This window comes from Diaporthe citri (genome assembly GCF_014595645.1).
Source record: "Diaporthe citri strain NFHF-8-4 chromosome Unknown scaffold_7, whole genome shotgun sequence".
Lineage (NCBI taxonomy): Eukaryota > Fungi > Ascomycota > Sordariomycetes > Diaporthales > Diaporthaceae > Diaporthe > Diaporthe citri.
In genome coordinates, this window is record NW_025064852.1 from 2560607 (window position 1) to 2583440 (window position 22834).

A 22834-nucleotide genomic window follows, 5' to 3' on the forward strand; every position below is an offset into this window, starting at 1 on the left:
GTGATCGACCGGATGCTTGAAATGCTTTCTCGATTAGGTCCACAATTCGTTAGCCATGAGGCGTCATGTAGAAGGCTGTCTCTGTCACTCGATGTGTCTGTCATTAGCCCGCCCGGGGCCAACCGGAGCAAGGAACAGTTTGCCAAGCGTGTGCACAGGCTTCCTTGTCTCCGATGACAGCCTTAATGCAGGCAAGCTGGTGGCGGCTAAATTCGTACTCTAGCAGGTTAATGTCACCGGCTGTAGTCGCTAGTGGGGACGCCCCATGCTTGGCTGGCTACTACAACGCAGTTTCAAATTAACAATTCGTGGAGAATAGTCAATTTGAGGCCATATAAATACGAATGAAGCCAAGACTGATAGTAACTTCCGGCACACATTACCAGTTAGGATGAGGCCGGAGGATGTATATAACATGAGAAGGCCAACCCCAGATCTTTCTGAATCGGTGTCTACCTACCTTGGCAAACCTGAATTGACCTAGCCATTTGAATTAGACCTCCTAGGATTCCAGAAGCAGAACACAATGCATTACAGCCTTGTCCTTAGCTCTCTCCTTGCACTTGCAAGTGCGCTTCCTGTGTCGGATCCGATTACTATCTTCAACCGAGCTCCGACACCTGGGACCGTCTACACAAGATGCAGCACACCGAACACTCTAGCTCTGGCATATGATGATGGCCCGTATCAATATACCCAGAGCCTGGTGAATAAGCTGAACCAGGCCGGAGCCAAAGGGACTTTTTTCTTCACTGGGACGCTTTACGGTATGTGCATTTACCTTGAGGCAAGGGCTGCCTACAGGAAATTTCTGACTGCTTCATAAAGGGTGCATCTACAACCAGGCAGCGGCAGTCAAGTCGGCTTACGAGGGCGGACATCAAGTGGCCTCGCACACCTGGACGCACGGCCACGTCGGCTCCATGTCATCATCGCAGCTCACCACGGAGATGACCAAGCTGGAGCAGGCCTTTGTCAACATCTTCGGCAGGAAGCCCAGGTACATGCGGCCCCCGTACCTCGAGACCAGCGGCAGCGTCTCCTCCGTGATGAGGACCCTCGGCTACAATATCATCACCAATGACATCGACACCGGCGACTGGAATGGCCAGTCAGCCGCCCAGAGCCAGGCCAAGTTCACGGCCGCTGGTGCCGGCGGGAACGGGCACATCCCGCTGATGCATGAGACGTATTCCTCGACTGCCAATGAGCTCACCACGTGGCTTATCAACTGGGCGAAGACCAACAATCTGAAGATTGTCACCGTCGGTAAGTACAATCGTCCTAGCTAAACACTTGTGGTTCTTGAGTCAAGGCCGCCTCGGATGCTAACCGTGGCACAGCTGAGTGTCTTGGAGATGCCGGCGGTGAATACCAGCCTGGGAACTTTACCGGCAATGGGCAAAACGCATGCTAGATCAGAAGATTACCTATATGTCACAAGATTTCCCACAGTTGACAACGAGATGGATACTTTCGTGAAGTCCAGAACTTGGAGGGCCAAGGGGGCGGCTGCTTCCCCCGAGGCCGTTCAAGCCAGACCTCTTGGGGCCTTTGGCTATGCTAGTATCTCTATGAATCAACTAGGTCGCTAGCTTTCGTACTTATCTAAGACCTGGGAAGTACGTGTCGATGTCAACAATGAAATAGTATCATCTACGACGTGATTATCGTACTAAGAATCTCACTTTAGGCGGTGCTTGAGGGGATTTTGATTGTTCGGAGTGTATTGGAAACGTGTCCTATGCTACTCGTGATCCGTGACCAGCTCACGCCATGTGTCTTCGTCGATATTCATGGCGTCGGTAAATCGGATTGTACTAGAAATCTTTCACCACGCAGCCTACTGACAGCCATTCCTTCCGCCAGGAATCGGACAAGGATGTCCACCACGGCCTCAGCGTTTTCGTACTCTGGTCCCGAAGCTTCCCCGGCCTCAGGGCCATTATCTGGCTGCGGGTTGGAAGCCTCATCGGCGCCGAAGATCCTCATAGTCTCTTGGCTCTTGAACGTGTCAAACTCGAAATGCCCCTGCAGCGTGAGCACCCGCCCTGGTTGATAGATCCCCGGAACTTTGCAATGCTCCGTGGAACCCAACAGCGTCCACGGCTCTGGTAGCGAGAAGTCTGGCGAAGGTAGAACAACCTCATCGGCATGCACGAACTCCAAGTACGCCTTTTTGGGTACCACGCAACCCTCGCCCTCAAGAAAGCAGGGCGCCTTGTTGCCGTCATCCTCACTCTCACTCTCAGGGGTCGGTAGCCGGTTGGGTAGTTGCAGACGGCTTCCGCTAACAGCTGACGATGTGAAACGAGTAAAGGCTTTTCTGAATTCTGCCGTAAACTCGACTTCGATGACCCCAATCTCCCAGCCGGTCGGGCGTTTCGCGACGCGCACCCCATGATCCTTCAGCAAAGCCTGGCAAATCATGTGATGACCAAAGCAGCTGCCGAACAATTTGATCTCAGGATGCATCGTGTAAATCATCACAACGTATTCCTCCAGCCTCTGGATCCAAGCTTCACTGTCGTACGAAGATGCCGCCGATGCGGTAATAAAAATAGCGTCCAGATCATCTAACGAATCAGGATACTCGCCGATCACAACATTATAGACCGAGTGTACGATAGATAACCCATCGTATGTTGGATCCGCTGCAGCAAGCAATTTCCGGTGTAGTATGTCTCCAAATGTGCCCAGATTAGCATACACATTTGGGACTGATGTGTCGGCGTTGAGCATTGCCACGCGGAGGCAACGGCCTCCGGGGGCCATCATGGAGGAGTTTAGTTGACAAGAGATCGAATTGATGAAGAGCTTCAGTTCAATTTTGTTGTTGAGACAAGGCTCTTCATGAACTGTGATTTCCGACAGACTGCGCGCTCCAGCCTTGCAGAACAAATGCTAGATGTATCGCGCGGACTTAGTTTCATGCTGATTACACCCCGGAAAGCTTTTAAAATCCTAGCATACACGTTGATAAGTATAAGTATGTTCAGCGAATGGAAGGAGATCAGGAGTCACCGCCAAATGAGTGGGGTCTGATATAGGGGACGCTCCACCATTTATCTCGTGCAACTGAGATCTTGGCTTCCTCGCCTGACCTCGGAACATCACGATCGGCTCACAAAAATGACTGCTAGATCGAAAAGATCTCACCAGGATCCAAAGTGCATATGGTATCAAATTGGTCAAGTTAAGAACGCAAGGGGAGAATTTCAGGAGGGCCTAGGTAGGCAAACCCAACGATGTGCAGTAAAACCTCGCTGCCTAGAAAGAATTAAAACCAGTTGAAGTGCTCTGAAATCTGTATAAACTAAATCGTCACATTATTATTTCCTATTCTCATGTAGGTTATTAAGAATGCTGGACTTGCGCCTGACTGGCGCGAAACTTTTTGTATAACCTCAATGTCTGGCCAAGCTATCGACCAACGGCTTGGAGTGGAGATTCCAGATGATCTAATTACACCCCTTTTACAGGTCCACCATTAGTTGTGAACTCATTCACCCTATTTAGCGAGATCAAGCCTATATACATACCCCTGAAGCCTGAACATGCGAGTGCAGCCAAATTTTTTGAGAATCGCACTGGGAATGGAAAGCTACAGGTTAACTATTAAAAACAACAGCCTGGGATAGCTCGGCGTGCCCAGCCCTATCACCGGGTCCCAGGCTCTACACAGCATTGAAATCATCTGTCCTACACCTTGAATTCAAGCCATTCTTGATATCATTAAAGCCCCCACGATGCTGGAACAAGGGAGGATTAATGAAGTCTAGTGCTTCCTTGCCTAATGCAAGACATTTCTATATAATGTGGTTGATAAGCGCCGCAAAGATTAAAGCAAAAGTTAAAGTGCTATTTAATAAGTAAAACTTGCCCCTAAGGATAACGTGATTTAATAAGTAAGAAATATAAGCTTAATTATAAATTAAATTAATATTTAATAATAAAAATTAATAATATTAAAGTAAGTTTGCAAAGATATTTATATATTTAAAAAATATATAAGCATATAATTATAAGGTTATATATTATTATAACGTTAAAAGTAAAAGCAATAAAGAAAGATATTAAAAGCATATTAAAGCTAATATAGTTTATTAATAAGTAGCAAATATTAATAAGTAGCGGATTTTTACAACTTTACCCAACTTTAATTAATATTAACATTACCTTAAGGTTAATAAATAAATAAAAAGTTAATATTAATTAATATTAAATGCTTTTAATTCCTTATTTTTAATTAATTTAATTAATTTAAAGTAATTAAAAGTAATTATATTAAACTTTAAAATAATTAACTTTTAATAAAAAGATTTTATTTTAATATTAATTATATTTTAATTTTTTATATTAATTTTGCTTTAATTTACTTACTTAAATATTTAATATATTAAAAATTAATAATTATTAATGTATTTTTTATTTAAAAAAATAAAATCTTTTTAATTATTTAAGTAATTTAAAAATTTAAAAAAAATAATACAAAACCCTTACTTATAATTTAAGCTATTAAGATTTTTTATATTTTTAAAATTATATTTTATTATAAAATAAATTAATAATGCTTTTATAAAGAATTATATATTAATATATATAAATTTAATTAAATTAAAAAATAAATACTTATTTAATATATTATTAAGTAAAATGCTTAAAAAAAAAATTTTATAACTTTTTAATATAAAAAATATAATTAACTTTTTATTAATATTATATAATATTAAACTTATTAATAAATATTAAGCTTAATGCTTTATAAACTTATAATTTACTTTTAAAATTAAGTTTTAATTATTTTTTATTAATAAAAAGCTTTTTATAAAGATTTAAAAATTATTAAGAATTAATTTAAGTTATTTTATAATATAATAACTAAGTATAAAATTATAAATAATAATTTTTATAATTTTAATAAAATTAACTTTATAATAAGTATAATTATTATATTAATAATAATTATATATATTAATAAATATAAAAAAATTAAATTAATTTAACTTAATGATTAAAAATAAATTATAATTATTAAATATATTAATATAAAGAATTAATATATTTTATTATTTATAATTATTTAAGGTATTTATTATTTTATAAGCTAAGCTATAAAGTTAAGTTTTTTAAATAATTAAATTATTAAACTTACTTTAAATAAATAAATAAATAATAAAATTAATTTAAAATAAAGTTAATATTTTAATAAGCATATTAAGTAATAAATAAAGAGTATATATTAAATATTAATATTAAATAATTATAAGAATTATATATTAGCTAAGTTTAATTAATATTATAAGGATAATAATATTATTTTTATTAATATATTATTATATTCTTTTTATTTATTTTAATTATTAAATATTATATTATATTTATTTTTAAAATATATATATAATAATTAAATTAATTTCTTTATTTAAATATTTATTAATTATATTATAAAGTTTAAATATTCTTTTATATTTATAATAATTTATAATAAAATCTTTATAAAAAATAATATTAAAGTAATATTTAAAAAAGTTAAAATTTTATTTTAAGATTTAAATTTTATTATTTTTAAGCTTAATATATATTTATAAACTTTTATATAAATCCTTTTTATTTTTTCTTAATATTTAAAGTTTTAAATATTATTTAATACTTAATAAATTATTAAGTAATTAAGCTTTATTAAAAGTAAAACTTTTATTTATAAAAAAAGCTTTTTTATATTAATTATAAAAATTATTAATTAAATAGTAAAAAATATATAAATAATAATATATAAACTTATTATTTTAAAGGATTAAGTTTATATTTTTAAAGATATTAATATAATATTTATTAAATATTAAAAAGTTAAAAAAACTTAAATATAGCTTAAAAAAGTACTTATTATTAAGAAATCTTAAACTTTTATATAAAAAAAAAAGCAATTAATTAATAAAATAAATAATAATATTAAGAAAGCAATTTATAATAAATTAATTAAATAATAATATAATAATTATAATAAAATTAAATATAATATAAAAATTGATAAAAAAAATAAAAAAGAATTAAGTTAATTAAATTTTAATTATATTATAATAAATTTAACTTAATTAATATTAAATAATATAAATATATTTATTTTAATAATTTATAATAAATTGCATTTTTAATAATATAATTAATATTATTTAATATAAAATATAAGTTTTTTTATTAAAAATTACTTATTTTAAACTTATATTATATTTATATTAATTACTTTAAATTAATTACTTTAAATTAATTACTTTAAATTAATTAAATTAATTAAAAATAAGGAATTAAAAATAATTAATATTAATTAATATTAACTTTTTATTTATTTATTAGCTTTAATGTAGTTATGGACGTATTATAAGGGGATAGCAGCATTGGGCACGATAGGCACTATGGATACTATAGGCAATTAACATTAAAGCACCAGCAGGCAAGAGTTACATGCAGCAGCACATAACCACCCCTAGATAATCTATAGCCAAAAGGAGGTTTTACAGCCTATAGCCGCAACCCTCCTTTCTTTTATATAGCCAATTTAAATATAATTAGTTTGCTATTAATTAATATATATTAATTTAGCTAATATTAATTAGTAATTACTTATAAATAATTATAAATAATAAAGTAAATAAGCAATAAATTTATATTGCCATTAATTAAGCAATAATCATTAATAATAGGAATTATTATAATTAAATTGCAATATTTATACTAAATAATTAATATTAATATTATAAAGATAGGCAATTATTAATAATAAAACCTTATTTAATTAAGTATTAATAGCTATATTATAATTAAAATTAATAAAAAGAAATTAATAATATCTTAATCTTTTTATTATAAAAATTTAATTTATTAATTAATAAGTTTTTAATAATGCCTTAAATTTATTAATTATATAGCATATTTTATTATATAGTTAATGCTAAAAATGCTTATAATTACTTTAGTTTAATATAAATAATAACTTATATTTATTTAAGTTAATAAACACTTTTTAATAAATACTTTTTTATTATATAATTAATATTTTCTTTTTATACTTTAAAATAACCTTATTATATTCTCTTAATTACCTTTTTTTTTTATATATATAAATTATTTAAATATTTTAATAGCTTAGTAAAATAGCTAAATTTAATAGCAATGCTAAAGAAATACCCTTAAATATTAATAATGCTTTTATATAAAAACTTTAATTACTTTTTAACCTTAATAAAAGGTTTTAAAGTTAATAAGTTAATTTTAATTATTAAAATAAATTAATAATAAAAGTAAATAATATAATTAATTAAGTAAATATTGCTATTTTTAAGTTTATAAAGGAAATAATAAGATATTAAAATATAAATAATAATTTACTTTAATGCTTTATAAAAAACTTTGCTTTTTAAAATATAATAATATTTAAAAAGTTAATTATTATTTAAAACTTTAAGAAATTCCTTTAAAAAAAAGAAGTTAATATTAAAGAAAGCATTAATAAATAATATGCTAACTTAAAAGTATTACTTATATATAATAAGTATTCTTTATAATAAGAAAAGAAATTATATAAAGCAGTTAATATATATAAACTTTTTAAATTTTATATTTAATAACTTTAATCTTAAAAGCTAAAAATAATAAATACTTAAAAAATATTTATTATTTAAGAAATTTAAAAAACCTTAGCTTTTAATATAATTTTGCTATTTATAGCTTTTACTTCTTTTTATTAAAATTTAAAGCAATTAATTCCCTTTATTAAAGATAATAAAAAATCTTAAAAATTATAACTTTCTTATCCTTAATTATTTATAAAATTAAGGCAAAACTTTATTTAATTAACTTCCTTATAATAAGTATTATAATTATTATCTTATAAAAAGAAAATTCTTAATTAATTAAATATAAGGATTTCCTTAAGATATTAAAAGATACTATCTTAATAAAAATTAAGTTTATTAAAATACTTAGAAACTTTATAACTTAAGGAATAATTTATAAGTATTCCTTTTAAGAAATTAATAAAAACTTTATATTTAGCATTGCTATTTATTATAGCATTAAAACCTTTATAAATATATAATTTATATTAAGATTTACCTTTTTAAAAAATAATAAATAATTTTTTTAATATTAATAATAATATATATAATTTAATAAAATATAAAATAAAAATAAAAATTAAGGTAATAAATTATATAATTTATTAAATAATAAATATTAAACTTAAATAGTTTTATATAATATTTTCTTTAATTCTTAAGAATTATATTAAGATTTATTATATTTATTATATTAATATAAAGTTTTTTATTTATAATATATATTTAAAGCTTAAAGCTTACTTTAATATAAAAATTAATTATTAATAATACTTTTATAATTAAATCTTAATTATATTTAATAAAATATATATTAACTTAAAGAATATTAATAAATACTTTTAAAAGATTTTTATTATAATATTTAATAAATTATAATTATATTAATAAGCACTTAACATACTTTATTAAGGAAATAACTTTTTATAAATAATAATTATTTATATTCTTTAATTTTAAGTATTTATATAAAGTATTATTTTTAAGATTAAGATTTTTTCTTAAATTTAATTTTTAATATAATATTAATTAATATTATAATAAAAATAATTAAAATATTAATAATAAAGGAAATAAAGTATATTATATTAATTATTAATATTAAAATAATAAGTTATTAAGTTATAATAAATATAATTAGGAAGGCTTTAATTATAGTAATTTTAATTAAGGTAACTTTAATAATAATAGCTTTTATTCTTAATATAACTTTTATTATAATAATTAATAAAATATCTTAAGAAATAAAAAGTATTATATTTATAATAAAATTAATTATTAATTTTTAAATTACTTATTAATAAAATATTAATAATGCTATAATTAATACCTTATATAAGCAAAATATATTAATTATAAAATTATTAATATTAATTATATTATATTTTTTATTAAGTATAAGAAACTTAATATAAGAATTACCTTTAATAAAAAAGAAAATAATTATAAGAATAATATAATATATTATTAAATTATTATAAATAATGCCTTTTTTTATAATTTCTTTTTAAAAAATATAATTATTAAGGAAAATAATATTAATAAAGATAAAGAAAATATAATATTTATTTTTGCTTTTTAATTTATTTTAATTAAGAAATATATTTATATTTAATTTTAAGGCATTATTTTTAATATAAGTGCTATAATCTTTTTTATAATAAGATATAAATAATATTTTGCTTTTTAATATAAAAATCCTTTTATTTAACTTAATATTTTATAAATAAGAAAAGCACTTATTAAATTTAATAAGGGATTATAAGCTTTATTTTTAAGAATAATAATAATAAAGGTTATAATTAATTTAATTACCTTTTATATTATTAAAAAATATACTTCTTTTTTATTTTATATAAGTAATATAAATAAATTATATATTTATTTATAAAAATATAATAAAATAATTAATTTAATAATAATTAAATAACTTTAAAAAAAAATTTTTAATTACTTAAAAATAAAAATATTTATAATACTTTTTATATATCTTTATTATATTCTTTATAAAAAAGGAATTATATTAATTATATTAATATTTTAAATATTTATTAATTAAATATTTTAATTATTTATTAAAAAACGCTAAATATAATATAAAGGCAAGAACTTTAAAAATTATTATAAAGTTTTATTATTATTATTAACTTTATAATTTTACTTTATAAAGATTTAAGTTTACTTTAAAAAATAATTATAACTTTAATTATAAAATTATTATTAATATTATATATCTTTTTAAAAATAAGTTTATTTTTTATATTATTAATTTAATAATAATATTTTAAATAGCTTAATTTCTTAAATTACTTTTAATTAAAAATATATAAAAGGTACTTTATAAGTATTAAATTAATACTTATCTTAGCCCTTTTAATTAAATTTTTTATAATATTAATATAAACTTTATATTTATTAAGTTTTAAGAAATAGCATAAGTAATAGGAATTATTTACAAATAAGTTTTAATAAAAGCTTATTAATTTATTAATAAGGTTAAATATTATTACGCTTCTTTTTAATAAGCATTTAATATTTTATATATTAAGTTAATTATTATTTATATAAAAAAAGCTATTCTTTAAATAATAATAAAGGCTATTAATAATATTTATAACCTTTAAGGCATTATATTTATATTACTTATTTTTAAAGCTTATTTATATCTTATGGAAAACTTAGCTTTTACTTTTTTAATATAAAAATAAGCTAAAGTTATTAAAATAATTATAAAGTTTTTAAAAAAAATAAATATTAAATAATAAGTAAATATAATTCTTAATACTTATAGTAAACTTATAATTATAAAAACTTTTAATTTATTATTATAAAGTAATATAAAAATATAATAAGAAAAGAATAAATAATAAGATTTATATAAGCTTTTTATTATTAATAATTATAACCTTATTTTAAATTTTTTAAATAGCTTAATAGTTTTTTAATTTATAATAATATAGCTATATTATTATAATAAAATAAAAAATGCTATAATTTAAACTTTATAATTAAATAATAATTTATAATATATTATATACTTTAAGTTAAATCCTTTAAATATATACTTAAATCCTTTAAAATTAAGATAATAAAAATAACTTTTAAAAGTAAAAAATAAGCTAAAGACTTATATTAAAATATTTTTAATATAAATATTTATTATTTAAGTATTTCTTAATTATATATTTATTACTTAATATAAAAAAAATAATTATAAACTTATATTAAAGCTTTAATAAAATAATATAATTATTATATTTAAAAACTTATTTAAAGAATTTAATTATAAAAAAGTATTAAACTTAATTAAATATAATATCTTTAAGTTTATACTTTATAATAAAAAAATATATAGTAATATATAACTCTTTAAGTTTTAAATAATATATAAGATTAAAAGTAAAATTAAAAAGCTTTATAAAAAGTTATGCTTTATAATAGCTAATTATAATAATTATAATAAGAAAGAAATTCTTACTTAATCCCTTATTATTTAATAATTAAGCTAATAACTTTTAATTACTTTAATATTATTTCTTTTTTAATAAAAAATATATATTAAGCTTTAGGATATTACTTAAGTTTATTTATAATTAAAATTAAAGCTTAAATATATAATATTTATAAAGTTATTATTAAAGATTTATAATAAATATTCTCTTAATATTATTATGCATATTATTAAATCTTTATATAGTATTGCTAAGTTTAATATATATTAATAAATAATATATTATAAATATTATTATAAGAAACTAAGCATAGTTATTTTTACTTATAACTTATACTTCCTTATTTTAAATAATAATGCAAATAATTTTAATATTATAGCTATATAAATAAATAATACTTTCTTTATTATTACTTTAGCATTCTTAATAATAAAGAAAGAAAAGATTAAAAAGGCAAATATTTAATATAAATTAAAAATAATACTTACCCTTAAAATAATACTTAACTTTAATAATATAAAGATTATTATTACAAAGAATAATATTATTAATATATATTAAAAGAGCTAGGGAATAAAGATTATCCTTATTTAAATTACCTTTCCTAATTAAAAATAATAATATATTAAATAATAAGCTTGCAATGCTTATTTAGCTTTTATTTATTAATTAAAGGCTATATTTAACCTATTTATAATTGCTTAAATTATTAATTTAAGCAAAGAAAACTATGCTAAGCTTAACAAAAAGCTTTAATAGCAAGTTAATTATCTTAAATGCAATATATAATATATGCTACTTAACTTAATTATAACTAAATTACTTATCTTTATTAATAATTTTTTCATTAATAATTAAAATCTTAGCTTTTAAATAAGCTTTATTATTACTTTTATTAATAAAACTTAAAGTAATAGCTTTATAAAATTAAATATTTATAGCAATATTATTTATTAATTTTCTATTAAGTATAAGAAAGTTATTAAAAGCATTTTAGTTTTTAAGATTTATAATATAGTTTATAAATTTAATATAAATATTATTTTAATAGCTACTTTATATTAAATTACTATTTATCTTAATATTAATATTATTCTTTTTATAATTTATATAAATTTATATTTTTTATATAAATGCTTAATTAAGCTTAGCATAATTAAAAAGAAATGCCTTATAATTAACTTAATAATATTTTAATAATTATATAAAAACGCAAGATTTTTAAGATTTAATGAATTATTAATAATTATAATTTAGCAAATGCCTTTATAAAAGGTATATTAAATAAAACTCTTAAGCAGCTTATAAATATTAATAAAATTATAATTAAAATATAGGAATATATTAATTAAGAATAGTTATTTATTTAAATAAAATAAAAAGGTATATTAAAACTTAATGCATTACTTATTATTAAGGAAAAATATTTAAATAAAAGTTAATAAAAGTTAATAAGTTAAGTTAATTATAATAAGGTTGCAAAGAAAAGATTATTAAAGTAACTTAATTTTTACTTTTATTTAATAAAAGTATGCAAAACTAGCAAAAGTTTAAATCTTTCTTTTATTAATTAATTATAAATTATCTTAAGAAATAATATAATATAACCTATATTTAAAATTACTTTCTTTTTAAAAGCAAACCTTATAGCTAAGATTTTTATAATAATACTTATATATTAAGAGTTTTAATAATAAGGGTTATTATTATTCCATAAGCACTTAAGTTATTAGCTTATATTTAATAAGCATCCTTAGTTAAATTTCATAATTTAATACTTATATATTAATCTTATATATATTTTTATTTATTAATTTAATTAATATTAAATAATCTCTTAATACTTAACTTTTTTCCTTTATTTAAATACCTTATTTACTAACTTTTATAACTTATTTTATCTATCTTTTCTTTATAATTAATTAATCTTTATTTAATTATAAAGATTAAGTATAATTAAGCTTAAGTTAAATTAAATTAAAATATATTATAAGCTAAAGATTAAATAATAATATTATTAATTTAAAGGTTTAATTTAATCCTTATTTAACTTAAGTATTATAAGTAATAAAAGTATAAATTTATAAAATATATTATAAATAAAATATTTATATAATAAAAGCAATAATTTATGCTTTATTAATTAATATAATTAAAATAATTTATTATATATAATTATTAAAATAATCTTTATTTATTAATTATATATTTTAATAAAATAATTAACTTTTAACTCTTTAATAATAACCTAAGCCTTTTTATATACCTACCTTTTATAAGCACTTAATATAATTAAATAAGCATATATTTTTAATTAATTTAATTAATTAATAAATTAAAACTTAGCGGCTTTAAGTTTAATTTAACTTCTTTTTCTTATATACTTTTTAAGGGCATATATTAATTACTTAATTAAAGATTGCCAATATAATTATAAACATGCTATAAGGGGATAGCAGCACTAAGCATAATAAGCATTATAAGCATTATAGGCAATTAGCATTAAAGCATTAGTAAATAAGGATTACATACGGCAATATATAACCACCCCTAAATAGTTTATAGCCAAAAGGAGGTTTTGCAGCCTACGGCCGCAACCCTCCTTCCTTTTATATAGCCAATTTAAATACAACCAGTTTGCTATTAACCAACGTATATTAACCCAGCCAACATTTAAAGTAATATTAATATTAATTAAAGTTAAGTAAAGTTATAAAAATTTATTATTTATTAATATTTATTATTTATTAATAAATTATATTAATAATAATATTTATATTAAAATTATTATTTATAAGTAAATATTTATAAAATTAATTAAAAGTTATAATAATAAATATTATAATATTTTTTATTAATAATTAATAAATAAGCTATAAGATAAATAATTATTAAATAAATATTAATAATAAAGATTTATTAATTTAATATTATTTTTATTAATTATTTCTTTTTAATTTACCTCAATATAACTTCTTTTGTTTTTAATATTATAATTATTTATATAAGTAATTATAATATTATAATTACTTTTATATATAATTATATTAATTAATTTATAAAAAAGATTATTATAAAGTAAAATAATATATAAATTATCCTTATTATTTTTATAAATAACTTTAAAGTTATTAATAATAAATTTAATAAATAATTAAAATTTTTTAAAAATAATTAAAAATTATTAATAATAAGGTAAATTAATATAATAATATTTTTTATATTTAACTTTAAAGCATTTTTATTTTTATTATTAAAAGTTAATTATATTTTTAAGAATAAAATAAAAATATTAAGCCTTTAAATTTATATTTTTATAATAATAAACTTAATCTTTATTTTATTAATAATATTTAAGTTAATTATTTTTATATTTTAATTAACTTTTAACTTAAGGAAATTCTTTTAATAATTATTTTATTTAATAAATACTTTTATTTAAAAGTATTTATAAAAGAAAAAGTTTTTATTTTAAAGAAACTTTATTTTAATATAATTAATATTATAATTCTTAATAAATTAAAAAAATATAAATTTTATTATAAATAATAATAATATTATATAAAATATTATTATTTAAAATAATTATAAAACTTTTTAATAACTTTTTTAATATTATTTAATAAGTTATTAATAATTAATTAACTTAATTATTCTTTATTAAAGTTATTATTTAAATTTTTAATAAATATAATGCCTTTTACTTAATAATAATAATATTTTTCATTTTACTTTTCTTTAAAAATAAATTATATATTAACTTTACTTAAAAAGTTTATAATATTTATTATAAGTTTTTAATAACTTAATAAAATGCCTTTTTAATTTAATTAATATTATTAAATAAAATCTTTATTAATTAACTTAATATTTTTATTAAAGTCTTTAATAAAGTTTAAATAATAATTACCTTTATAATAATTAAGAAAGTTATTTAATAAGCTAAAATATATATTAATAAAATAATAAAATAAAGCATTTATGTTAACTTATAAATAATTATTAAGCTATATAATAATTTTATTTTCATTTATAATTTATAAATTAGCTTAATTATAATTAATAAGCTTAAAATAACTTAAATTAAGCTTATTAATATTATAATTATATAAATTACTATTTTTAACCTTTAAATTAATAAGCATATAATTTATATAATTAAATAACTTAATAATAACCCTGCTTATATTAATATAATTAATAAAAAAAACAATATATACTTTAATTATAATAAGTAAAGCTATTAAATAAAAATTATTATTTTAAGCTTAATTAATTTAAAGCCTTTTTAATACTTAATAATAATTATTTTATTATATTTAAAGGTACTTTATATAAAGATAATAAGCATATTAACTTAACTTTTTATTTATATAATATAATTTCTTTTTAATGTAATAAAAAGCTTTATCTTTAAACTTTATTTAGCTATAAAAATATTTATATTTATATTATTAATTTAAACTTAAATAATAAGAATAAGGAGCATTAAAACTTAACTGCTTAATTTAATAATAATAATAATATTAATAAACTACTTAATAACATCTTTAATAAATTAAATTACAAAAATATTAATATTTCTTATAATATTTTTTAAGCTAACCTTTTTAATAATTATAAGTTTAATATTTTCTTTAATTATAATTCCCTTACTTATTATTATTTTAAATCTTTAATAATATAACTTATCTTATATAACTTTTTTTACCTTATTTATATAATAAGCATTAAAAGTAAAAATCCTTGCATTATTAAAAATATTTTTATAATAACTTATTTTATTATAAAAACTAGCTTTATAAGTTAATTTATTATTTCTTAAAAAGTTATCCTTAATAATACCTTCTTAATAAAGTTAATACTTAGGAAAATAATCTTTATTAATAAATAATTTATTATATTTCTTAAAATATTATCTATTTATTTACATTTCCTTATTAATTAAAATTAATTCCATTTATTTACTAGCAATTAATATACTTAATAAAGGAAACGGCCTTCCTAACTATAAATATCTTACCTTTTACCCTTAAGTAGCACTTAAACACTCTTATAAATAACCCTTAAGTTTAATATTACTTAAAGGAATATTATATTAAATTCTTTAAACTATTTAACTTAAAAAAGCATTAAATAAACCTTTTAATAACAATTAAGCATTATATTAATATTAACAACAACCTATCATTTCATTAATTTCTTTATAATTTAATTTAATATAAAAATTAATTATTTATAACTTTATTAAAACATATAAAGAAATATTAATTAAAAAAAGCAAAAGCCTTTAAGCATTAACCTTATATTTAATCTTAAAAAAACTTATTTTCTTAAACTAAAATATATTTAAGCCATAATAAATAATTTAACATTTTTATTATAATTATTAAAAGCTTAATAAATATATTAAAAAATATATATACCTTATATTAAATGTAATAAAATAAATTTAACATTTAATTAATTATAAATATTATATCTTTATTAACTTAAAAGATAGCTTTTAATATATTAATATTTATTACCTTTTTTAACTTATATAAATAATTAATAATATTATTTAGCTTATATAATACTTTAGCTACCTTTTAAACTTTTATTAAAAAAGTTTTTTTAAAACTTATAAAATATTATATATAGCCTTTTAAATAATATAACTATATAAATAAATTTTATATTATAAGTATATAAATATTTACTTATAATCTTTTAATAATTATATTATTATAATTTTATCCTTAATATTTAAAAACCCTTTTTCTTTATTTATAAAGATATATTTTTAAGCTTTTTTTTTAAAAAAAGGTATTATAATAAATTTAATAAAAATTATAATTATTTATAATTAACTTATATTAATTATAATTTTAAAAGTTTAAAGCTTTATTAATGCTGCTAAGTATCTTTAAAACTTAATATAAGTATATTTTAAAAGAATTAACGCTTTAATTAATTATATTAATAATTTTAAAAGTTAATTAATTACCTTATTAAAAATAATATAATAATAATAATAAAATATTTATAATATTATTATTACTTTTTTAATTATTAAAACTTTTAATTAGCAATTTTCTTTTATAATAAAAATAAATATTAATTAAAGCTTTATAAGCATTACCCTTTTTTAATTATATTTATATAAAATTAAGTTTATTTTATATTTAATCTTATACTTTTTAAAAAAGTTAATAAATATATAAACTTAATACTTTATTTAAAAGTAAGAACTTTTTAATATATTATTAATACTTTAATATTAATTTTATTAAGTTTAAGGTATAAAAATTATTATTTATATAAATTATAAGTTCTTTAAAACCCTTAATATAAAAGTTAATTAATTATTAAGAATTATATATTTTTTTAATATTATTAAGCATTATAGCATTTATATTATATATTATATTAATAAAATTAATATTTTTATTAATTACCTTTTTAAGCTATTTAAAGATATAATCTTTAAATTTACTTTATTTATTTTTAAGCAAGAAAAGAAAAGGAATTAACTTAAGTAAATCCAGCATTTTTATAAGCTTAATTAAGTAAATTTATAAGCAATCTTTAAATACCTTTAAAAAGAAACTAATTTTTCTTTTATTATTAACTTAAAATAAATAAGGAAATACTTTATAATTATTTAAGGATAATTATATAAAATTTATATATATAAATAATAACTTAATAATCCTCTTTATAATATTAATATTGCTTTAAAAATAATATTTTTTTATTTTTAAAGTATAATAACTTACTTATAATTATAAAGAAGCTATATTTAATATATAGCTATTTAATAATTAATAATACTTTTTAAAAAGCATTAAAAAATATTAATACCTTAAAATTACTTTTATTATTTAATAAATTATTATTAAATATATAAAGTATTAATTAATAAAAATACTTAACTTAACATTATTAAACCATAACTTTATTATATTATTAACTTTATTAATAAAATAAGATATTAACTTTATATTAATTAATAATATATTGATTTTAATAATTATTAAATATATTATTAAATAAATTAAAATAAAGGTTATATTAAATTAATAATTTAAAAGTATTTTCTTTTTATTAAATAAAATTATTATTATTTTTAATATATTTAATAAATAAATTTTTAATAATGCTAATTACTTTATTAATAAAGCTGCCTTAACTTAATATTATTAATATAAATTAAAGCTATGCTTAATTATATTAATTAAGTTAAAAAGTAATAATAAAATTAAAAAGGTTAATAAAAACTTAAAGGATTTAATTTTATAAAAATAGCTAATTAACTTAAATTAAAATATTTAAGCTTTAATATAATAAGTAGTTATATTATATAATTATATTTTAAAGTTAAATAAATATAGCCTTTATTTCCTTTTTCTTAATATATTGCTGCCTTTAAGATATAAACCTTATATTGCTTATATATAAAAATTTATAAAATAAAAGAAAAATAACTTTATAAAGCAATTAATTAAGAAATATAAGGCTTTATTAATATAAAACTATTTTATAAGGTTAAAAGCCTTTTATAATTAAATATAAGCATTTCTTTAAAAAAGCAAGGCATTATTATATATATTTATTCTTAATAATTAAATCTTATAAATATATTAATATACTTATAAATATAAACCTTATTATAATAACCTTTAAATTATTATTATTTATTATATTAATAATATTTATATTTTTTATAACTTTAATAACATTATACTTAAAAATATATATAATAATATAAACCTTTTTTTAATATATATTATTAATAATTACCTTATTAAAAGCTTATAATATATTAATAAAATAATACTTTAATATAATTATAATTAAATTACTTAATTAATATAACTTAATAAAAAATAAAAAATAATAACTTATTAATTATTATTAGCTACTTATTAATATTTTATTAATTTAATTAAATATTTTATTTTTAAGTAATTTACGCTTTTTATATTTAATTAATTAAAAGAAAATAAAAAGGAAATTAATTAAATTAAAAGTTAAACTTAAAACTTTCTTATTTAAAAAGTTATTTATTAAAAGCTATTATTTCTTTAGCAAATCTTTATAAATAAAAACCCGCTTTTCATAAAATAATTAAATTAAAAGATAAATCATTAAGATAAATAAAAATGCATTATTATTATATTATTTTATTATTTATTATAATAATTAAAAGAAATAATTATTTAATAAAAGTATAAATTAAATATTAAATATATATTTTACTTTTCTTTATTAAAAAATATAATTTATATAATAAAATTAAAAATAATTTATTTAAGAAAGGAAATAATATAAATTTATAAATAATAAGTAAGCAGCTATTTATATAAGCAGCATTATAGCTTAAAACATTAAAGGCACTGCTTTTTAAGCATAATTAATAACTAAGCAACTTATATACTTATATTATATAATTTTCAGCGTTCCTTATAATTATTGCAGTGTTATTTAATAAGTTAAATGCATAAAAAATACATTAATATTAAGTTTTATTTAATAATATTTAAATAAAAGTAAAGTATTATTTAATTATTTATAAAATATAATTAAGTTAACTTAATAACTTAAATATTAAAAGTAAGTTATAAGCCTTAGCTTTATAATATTTCGCTTTTATTATTACTTTTATTTTAATTTTTAATATAAGAAATAATAAATAATATAAAATAATATAAAAATTATAATAAATAATTATTAATATATTTATATATATATTAATTTAGCTTTTATATAGTTAATAATAAATAAATAAAGCGTGTAATTAATTTAATTATAATATAAAAGTTAAGTTATAATAAAGTTATAACCTTTTTTTATTTAATTATAAGCAAGTTATAATAATTTATATGCAAGGCATATAATTATTAATTAATAGTTAATTAGCGTTAATTAATAGCTAATATTAATAAGATTAATTTAAATTATATACCTTTAATTTATATATTATATATATATATTTATTATATAAGTATGTTATGTTTATATATATTATTCTTATATTAATAATCTTTTATATATATGCATATATATATTTTAAAATTATGCTTTTCTTTAAATTATTAGTTAGTTAATTTAATTATTTAATTAATATAAATATTTTATTTTTTAAAGAGTTAAAAAGGGTTAAATGCCTTATAATTATTGCTTTAATAAATTAAGTATAAGTATTTAAGTATAAATATTTAAGTATAAGTATATTTAAATATTTTAAATGCTTAAATTGCTTAAATTATTTAATTAAATTATTTAATTATTAATACTTTAAAGCTTTAAAATATTTGAAAATTATACTTTAATTAATTAAAAGTTAAAGTTATAATTATTAACTTAATTATTATTATTAAAATATTTATTAAAGTAATTATTATAAATATTATTAAGGTTATTACTTAATATTAAGTAATTATTTTTTTCTTTTAAGTTATAATTATTTTTATAAAAAGTATAATAATTATTATTTTAAATAATTTCTTTTTAATTATTTCTTTATCCTTTTAATAATTCTTAATTATTATTTATTAAAGCTTATAATAATATTAATTATATATTTAACTTTTCTTAAAGCTATAATAATAATAATAATTATTATTAATATTATTAAAGTTTTAATAATAATAATATTTTATATATATATTATAATTAATTAAATAATATAAAGGGGTATTTTTATTAATATGCTTATTAACTTTATTAAAAAGAAACGTATTAAGGAAAAGGTTATTAAAAAAAAGGTTATTAAGGAGGAAGTTATTAAGGAAAAAGCTGTTAATAAAAAACTTATTAATAAGGAAGAGGTTATTAAAAAGCTTTTTAATATAAAGATTAATAAAAAGGTTAAGGGAAAGCTTATTAAAGAAGAGTATTAAGATTATTAATATTATTAGCATTACTTATTAACTTATTATAATATGCATTAAAAATATATATTTTTAACTTATGCTTTAACTTAAATATTAATTAATATTATTAATAAATAATATTTTTACATTATGCATTTATAACTTTTATAAATAATTTTATTATTATAATTTAAGAATTTATAAATACTTATAAATAAAGTTTAAAGAAAGATAATTACTTTAAAAGGATTCTTAAGAAAAAGTTAAATAGCTAAAGGGTAAAGGCTTTTTTATAATTAATAATAAGCATTGCTATTATTAAGATAAATCTTATAATAATTAATTATAAGGTAAAGGGAAAAGGGAAAACATTTTTTTATTATACTTTTAAATTAATAACTAGCTCTTAAATTATTTACCTATAAATAATAGCGCTTAAATATTATTATTATTTAATAAATTAACTTATATTAATTTTTAAGGGTATTTAATATTAAAGATTATTATTATTAAAAAGGAAAATAAAAGAAGGAAAGTAATAAAAATATAAAGAAAAGGAAAGAAAAGGGTATAAAAAAGAAAGGTTATACTTATTAATTAAATATTAATTATAATTAAAAGATAAATATTTTAAAGATTTAATTAAATTATTTATATAGCTAAATTAATAATAAATATTAATTATTCCCTTTAATAATTTTAAGCTAATTAAATAAATTAAATAATTATATTAATTATAAGAAACATTATTTATTAATATTTTAAAGTTTTAAAGTACTTTATATTTTATTAAATGCTTAAGGAATTTTTAAAGGGTTATAAGCTTTAAAGGTATTATATAAATGCTTTAAAGGGCATTAATTATAAATAAAGGCTTTTAAAAGCTTAAAAATATTATAATATTATAAGAAAGGCTTAAGGGTATATTAATGATAAGTATAAGGGCGTTAATAATTAAAAGTATTACAAGGGATTTTTTAATAATTAAGGAAGATTATAAAGGCTTAAAGATATTATAAGGAAAGTTTTTAATATAATATCTTTAATTATATTTAATAAAGGGGTTAAAAAGGTTAATTTTATATATTTATAAATGCTTATAAATAGCTTTTTTATAAGGGTTTTATATTTATAAATGCTTATAAATAATTTCTTATAAGGATAATATAAGTTTTCGCTACTTATAAATATTTATAAATAACTTTTAAAAACTTAATTATTTATACTTATTAAATAAATATTAATTAATATTAATTTAGCTTTTATATAATTAATAATAAATAAATAAAATATATAATTAATTTAATTATAATATAAAAATTAAGTTATAATAAAATTATAACTTTTCTTTATTTAATTATAAGCTAGTTATAATGGTTTATATATAAGGTATATAATTATTAGCTGGCAGCTAGTTAATGCCGGTTAATAGCTGCTATTAATAAGATTAGTTTAAATTATATACCTTTAAATTTATGCATTATATATATATACTTATTGCGTAAGCACGCCACGCCCATATGTATTATTTTTATATTATAATTAATATTTTAATAAAAGCTTTCTTTTTAAATAAAATTATTTTAAAAAATAATTAAGGCTTAATATTATTTTATTTAAGCTTAAATTTAAATTTAAATATAGAGTTTATTTAAATTATAATTCTCAAAATAATATTATAAGTAAAATGTTTTAAGTTAAAAGTTAAACTTAATATTATATTATTAAATTTAAAGCTATAAAATATTTATAACTTAAATAATATATATATATATAAAATATAATAATATTTTTCCTTATTAAAATTATTATAATTAAGTAAATTTAAATTCTTTAAATATTAAAATTAAAGAATATATTATAATAAATATTATAGCTCTTATAAATAAATTTAATAATTTAAGTAATA

General features: G+C 17.8%; 2 protein-coding genes across 2 annotated transcripts; one reads left to right on the forward strand and one right to left on the reverse strand.

The window, feature by feature from the left end:
* Positions 1 to 526: 526 nt before the first annotated feature.
* On the forward strand, positions 527 to 1417 carry INS49_013897 (uncharacterized protein; the record flags this gene model as incomplete). The annotated part of the gene is made up of 3 exons (XM_043174590.1): positions 527 to 767; positions 829 to 1269; positions 1344 to 1417. The coding sequence occupies 3 exons, from the start codon at positions 527 to 529 to the stop codon at positions 1415 to 1417; spliced, it is 756 nt and encodes a 251-aa protein (XP_043021535.1).
* Positions 1418 to 1742: 325 nt separating this feature from the next.
* On the reverse strand, positions 1743 to 2775 carry INS49_013898 (uncharacterized protein; the record flags this gene model as incomplete). Its single annotated transcript, XM_043174591.1, has 2 exons — positions 1743 to 1747; positions 1848 to 2775. 2 exons carry the CDS (start codon positions 2773 to 2775, stop codon positions 1743 to 1745), a joined length of 933 nt encoding a protein of 310 aa, XP_043021536.1.
* Between the last annotated feature and the right edge of the window lie 20059 nt (positions 2776 to 22834).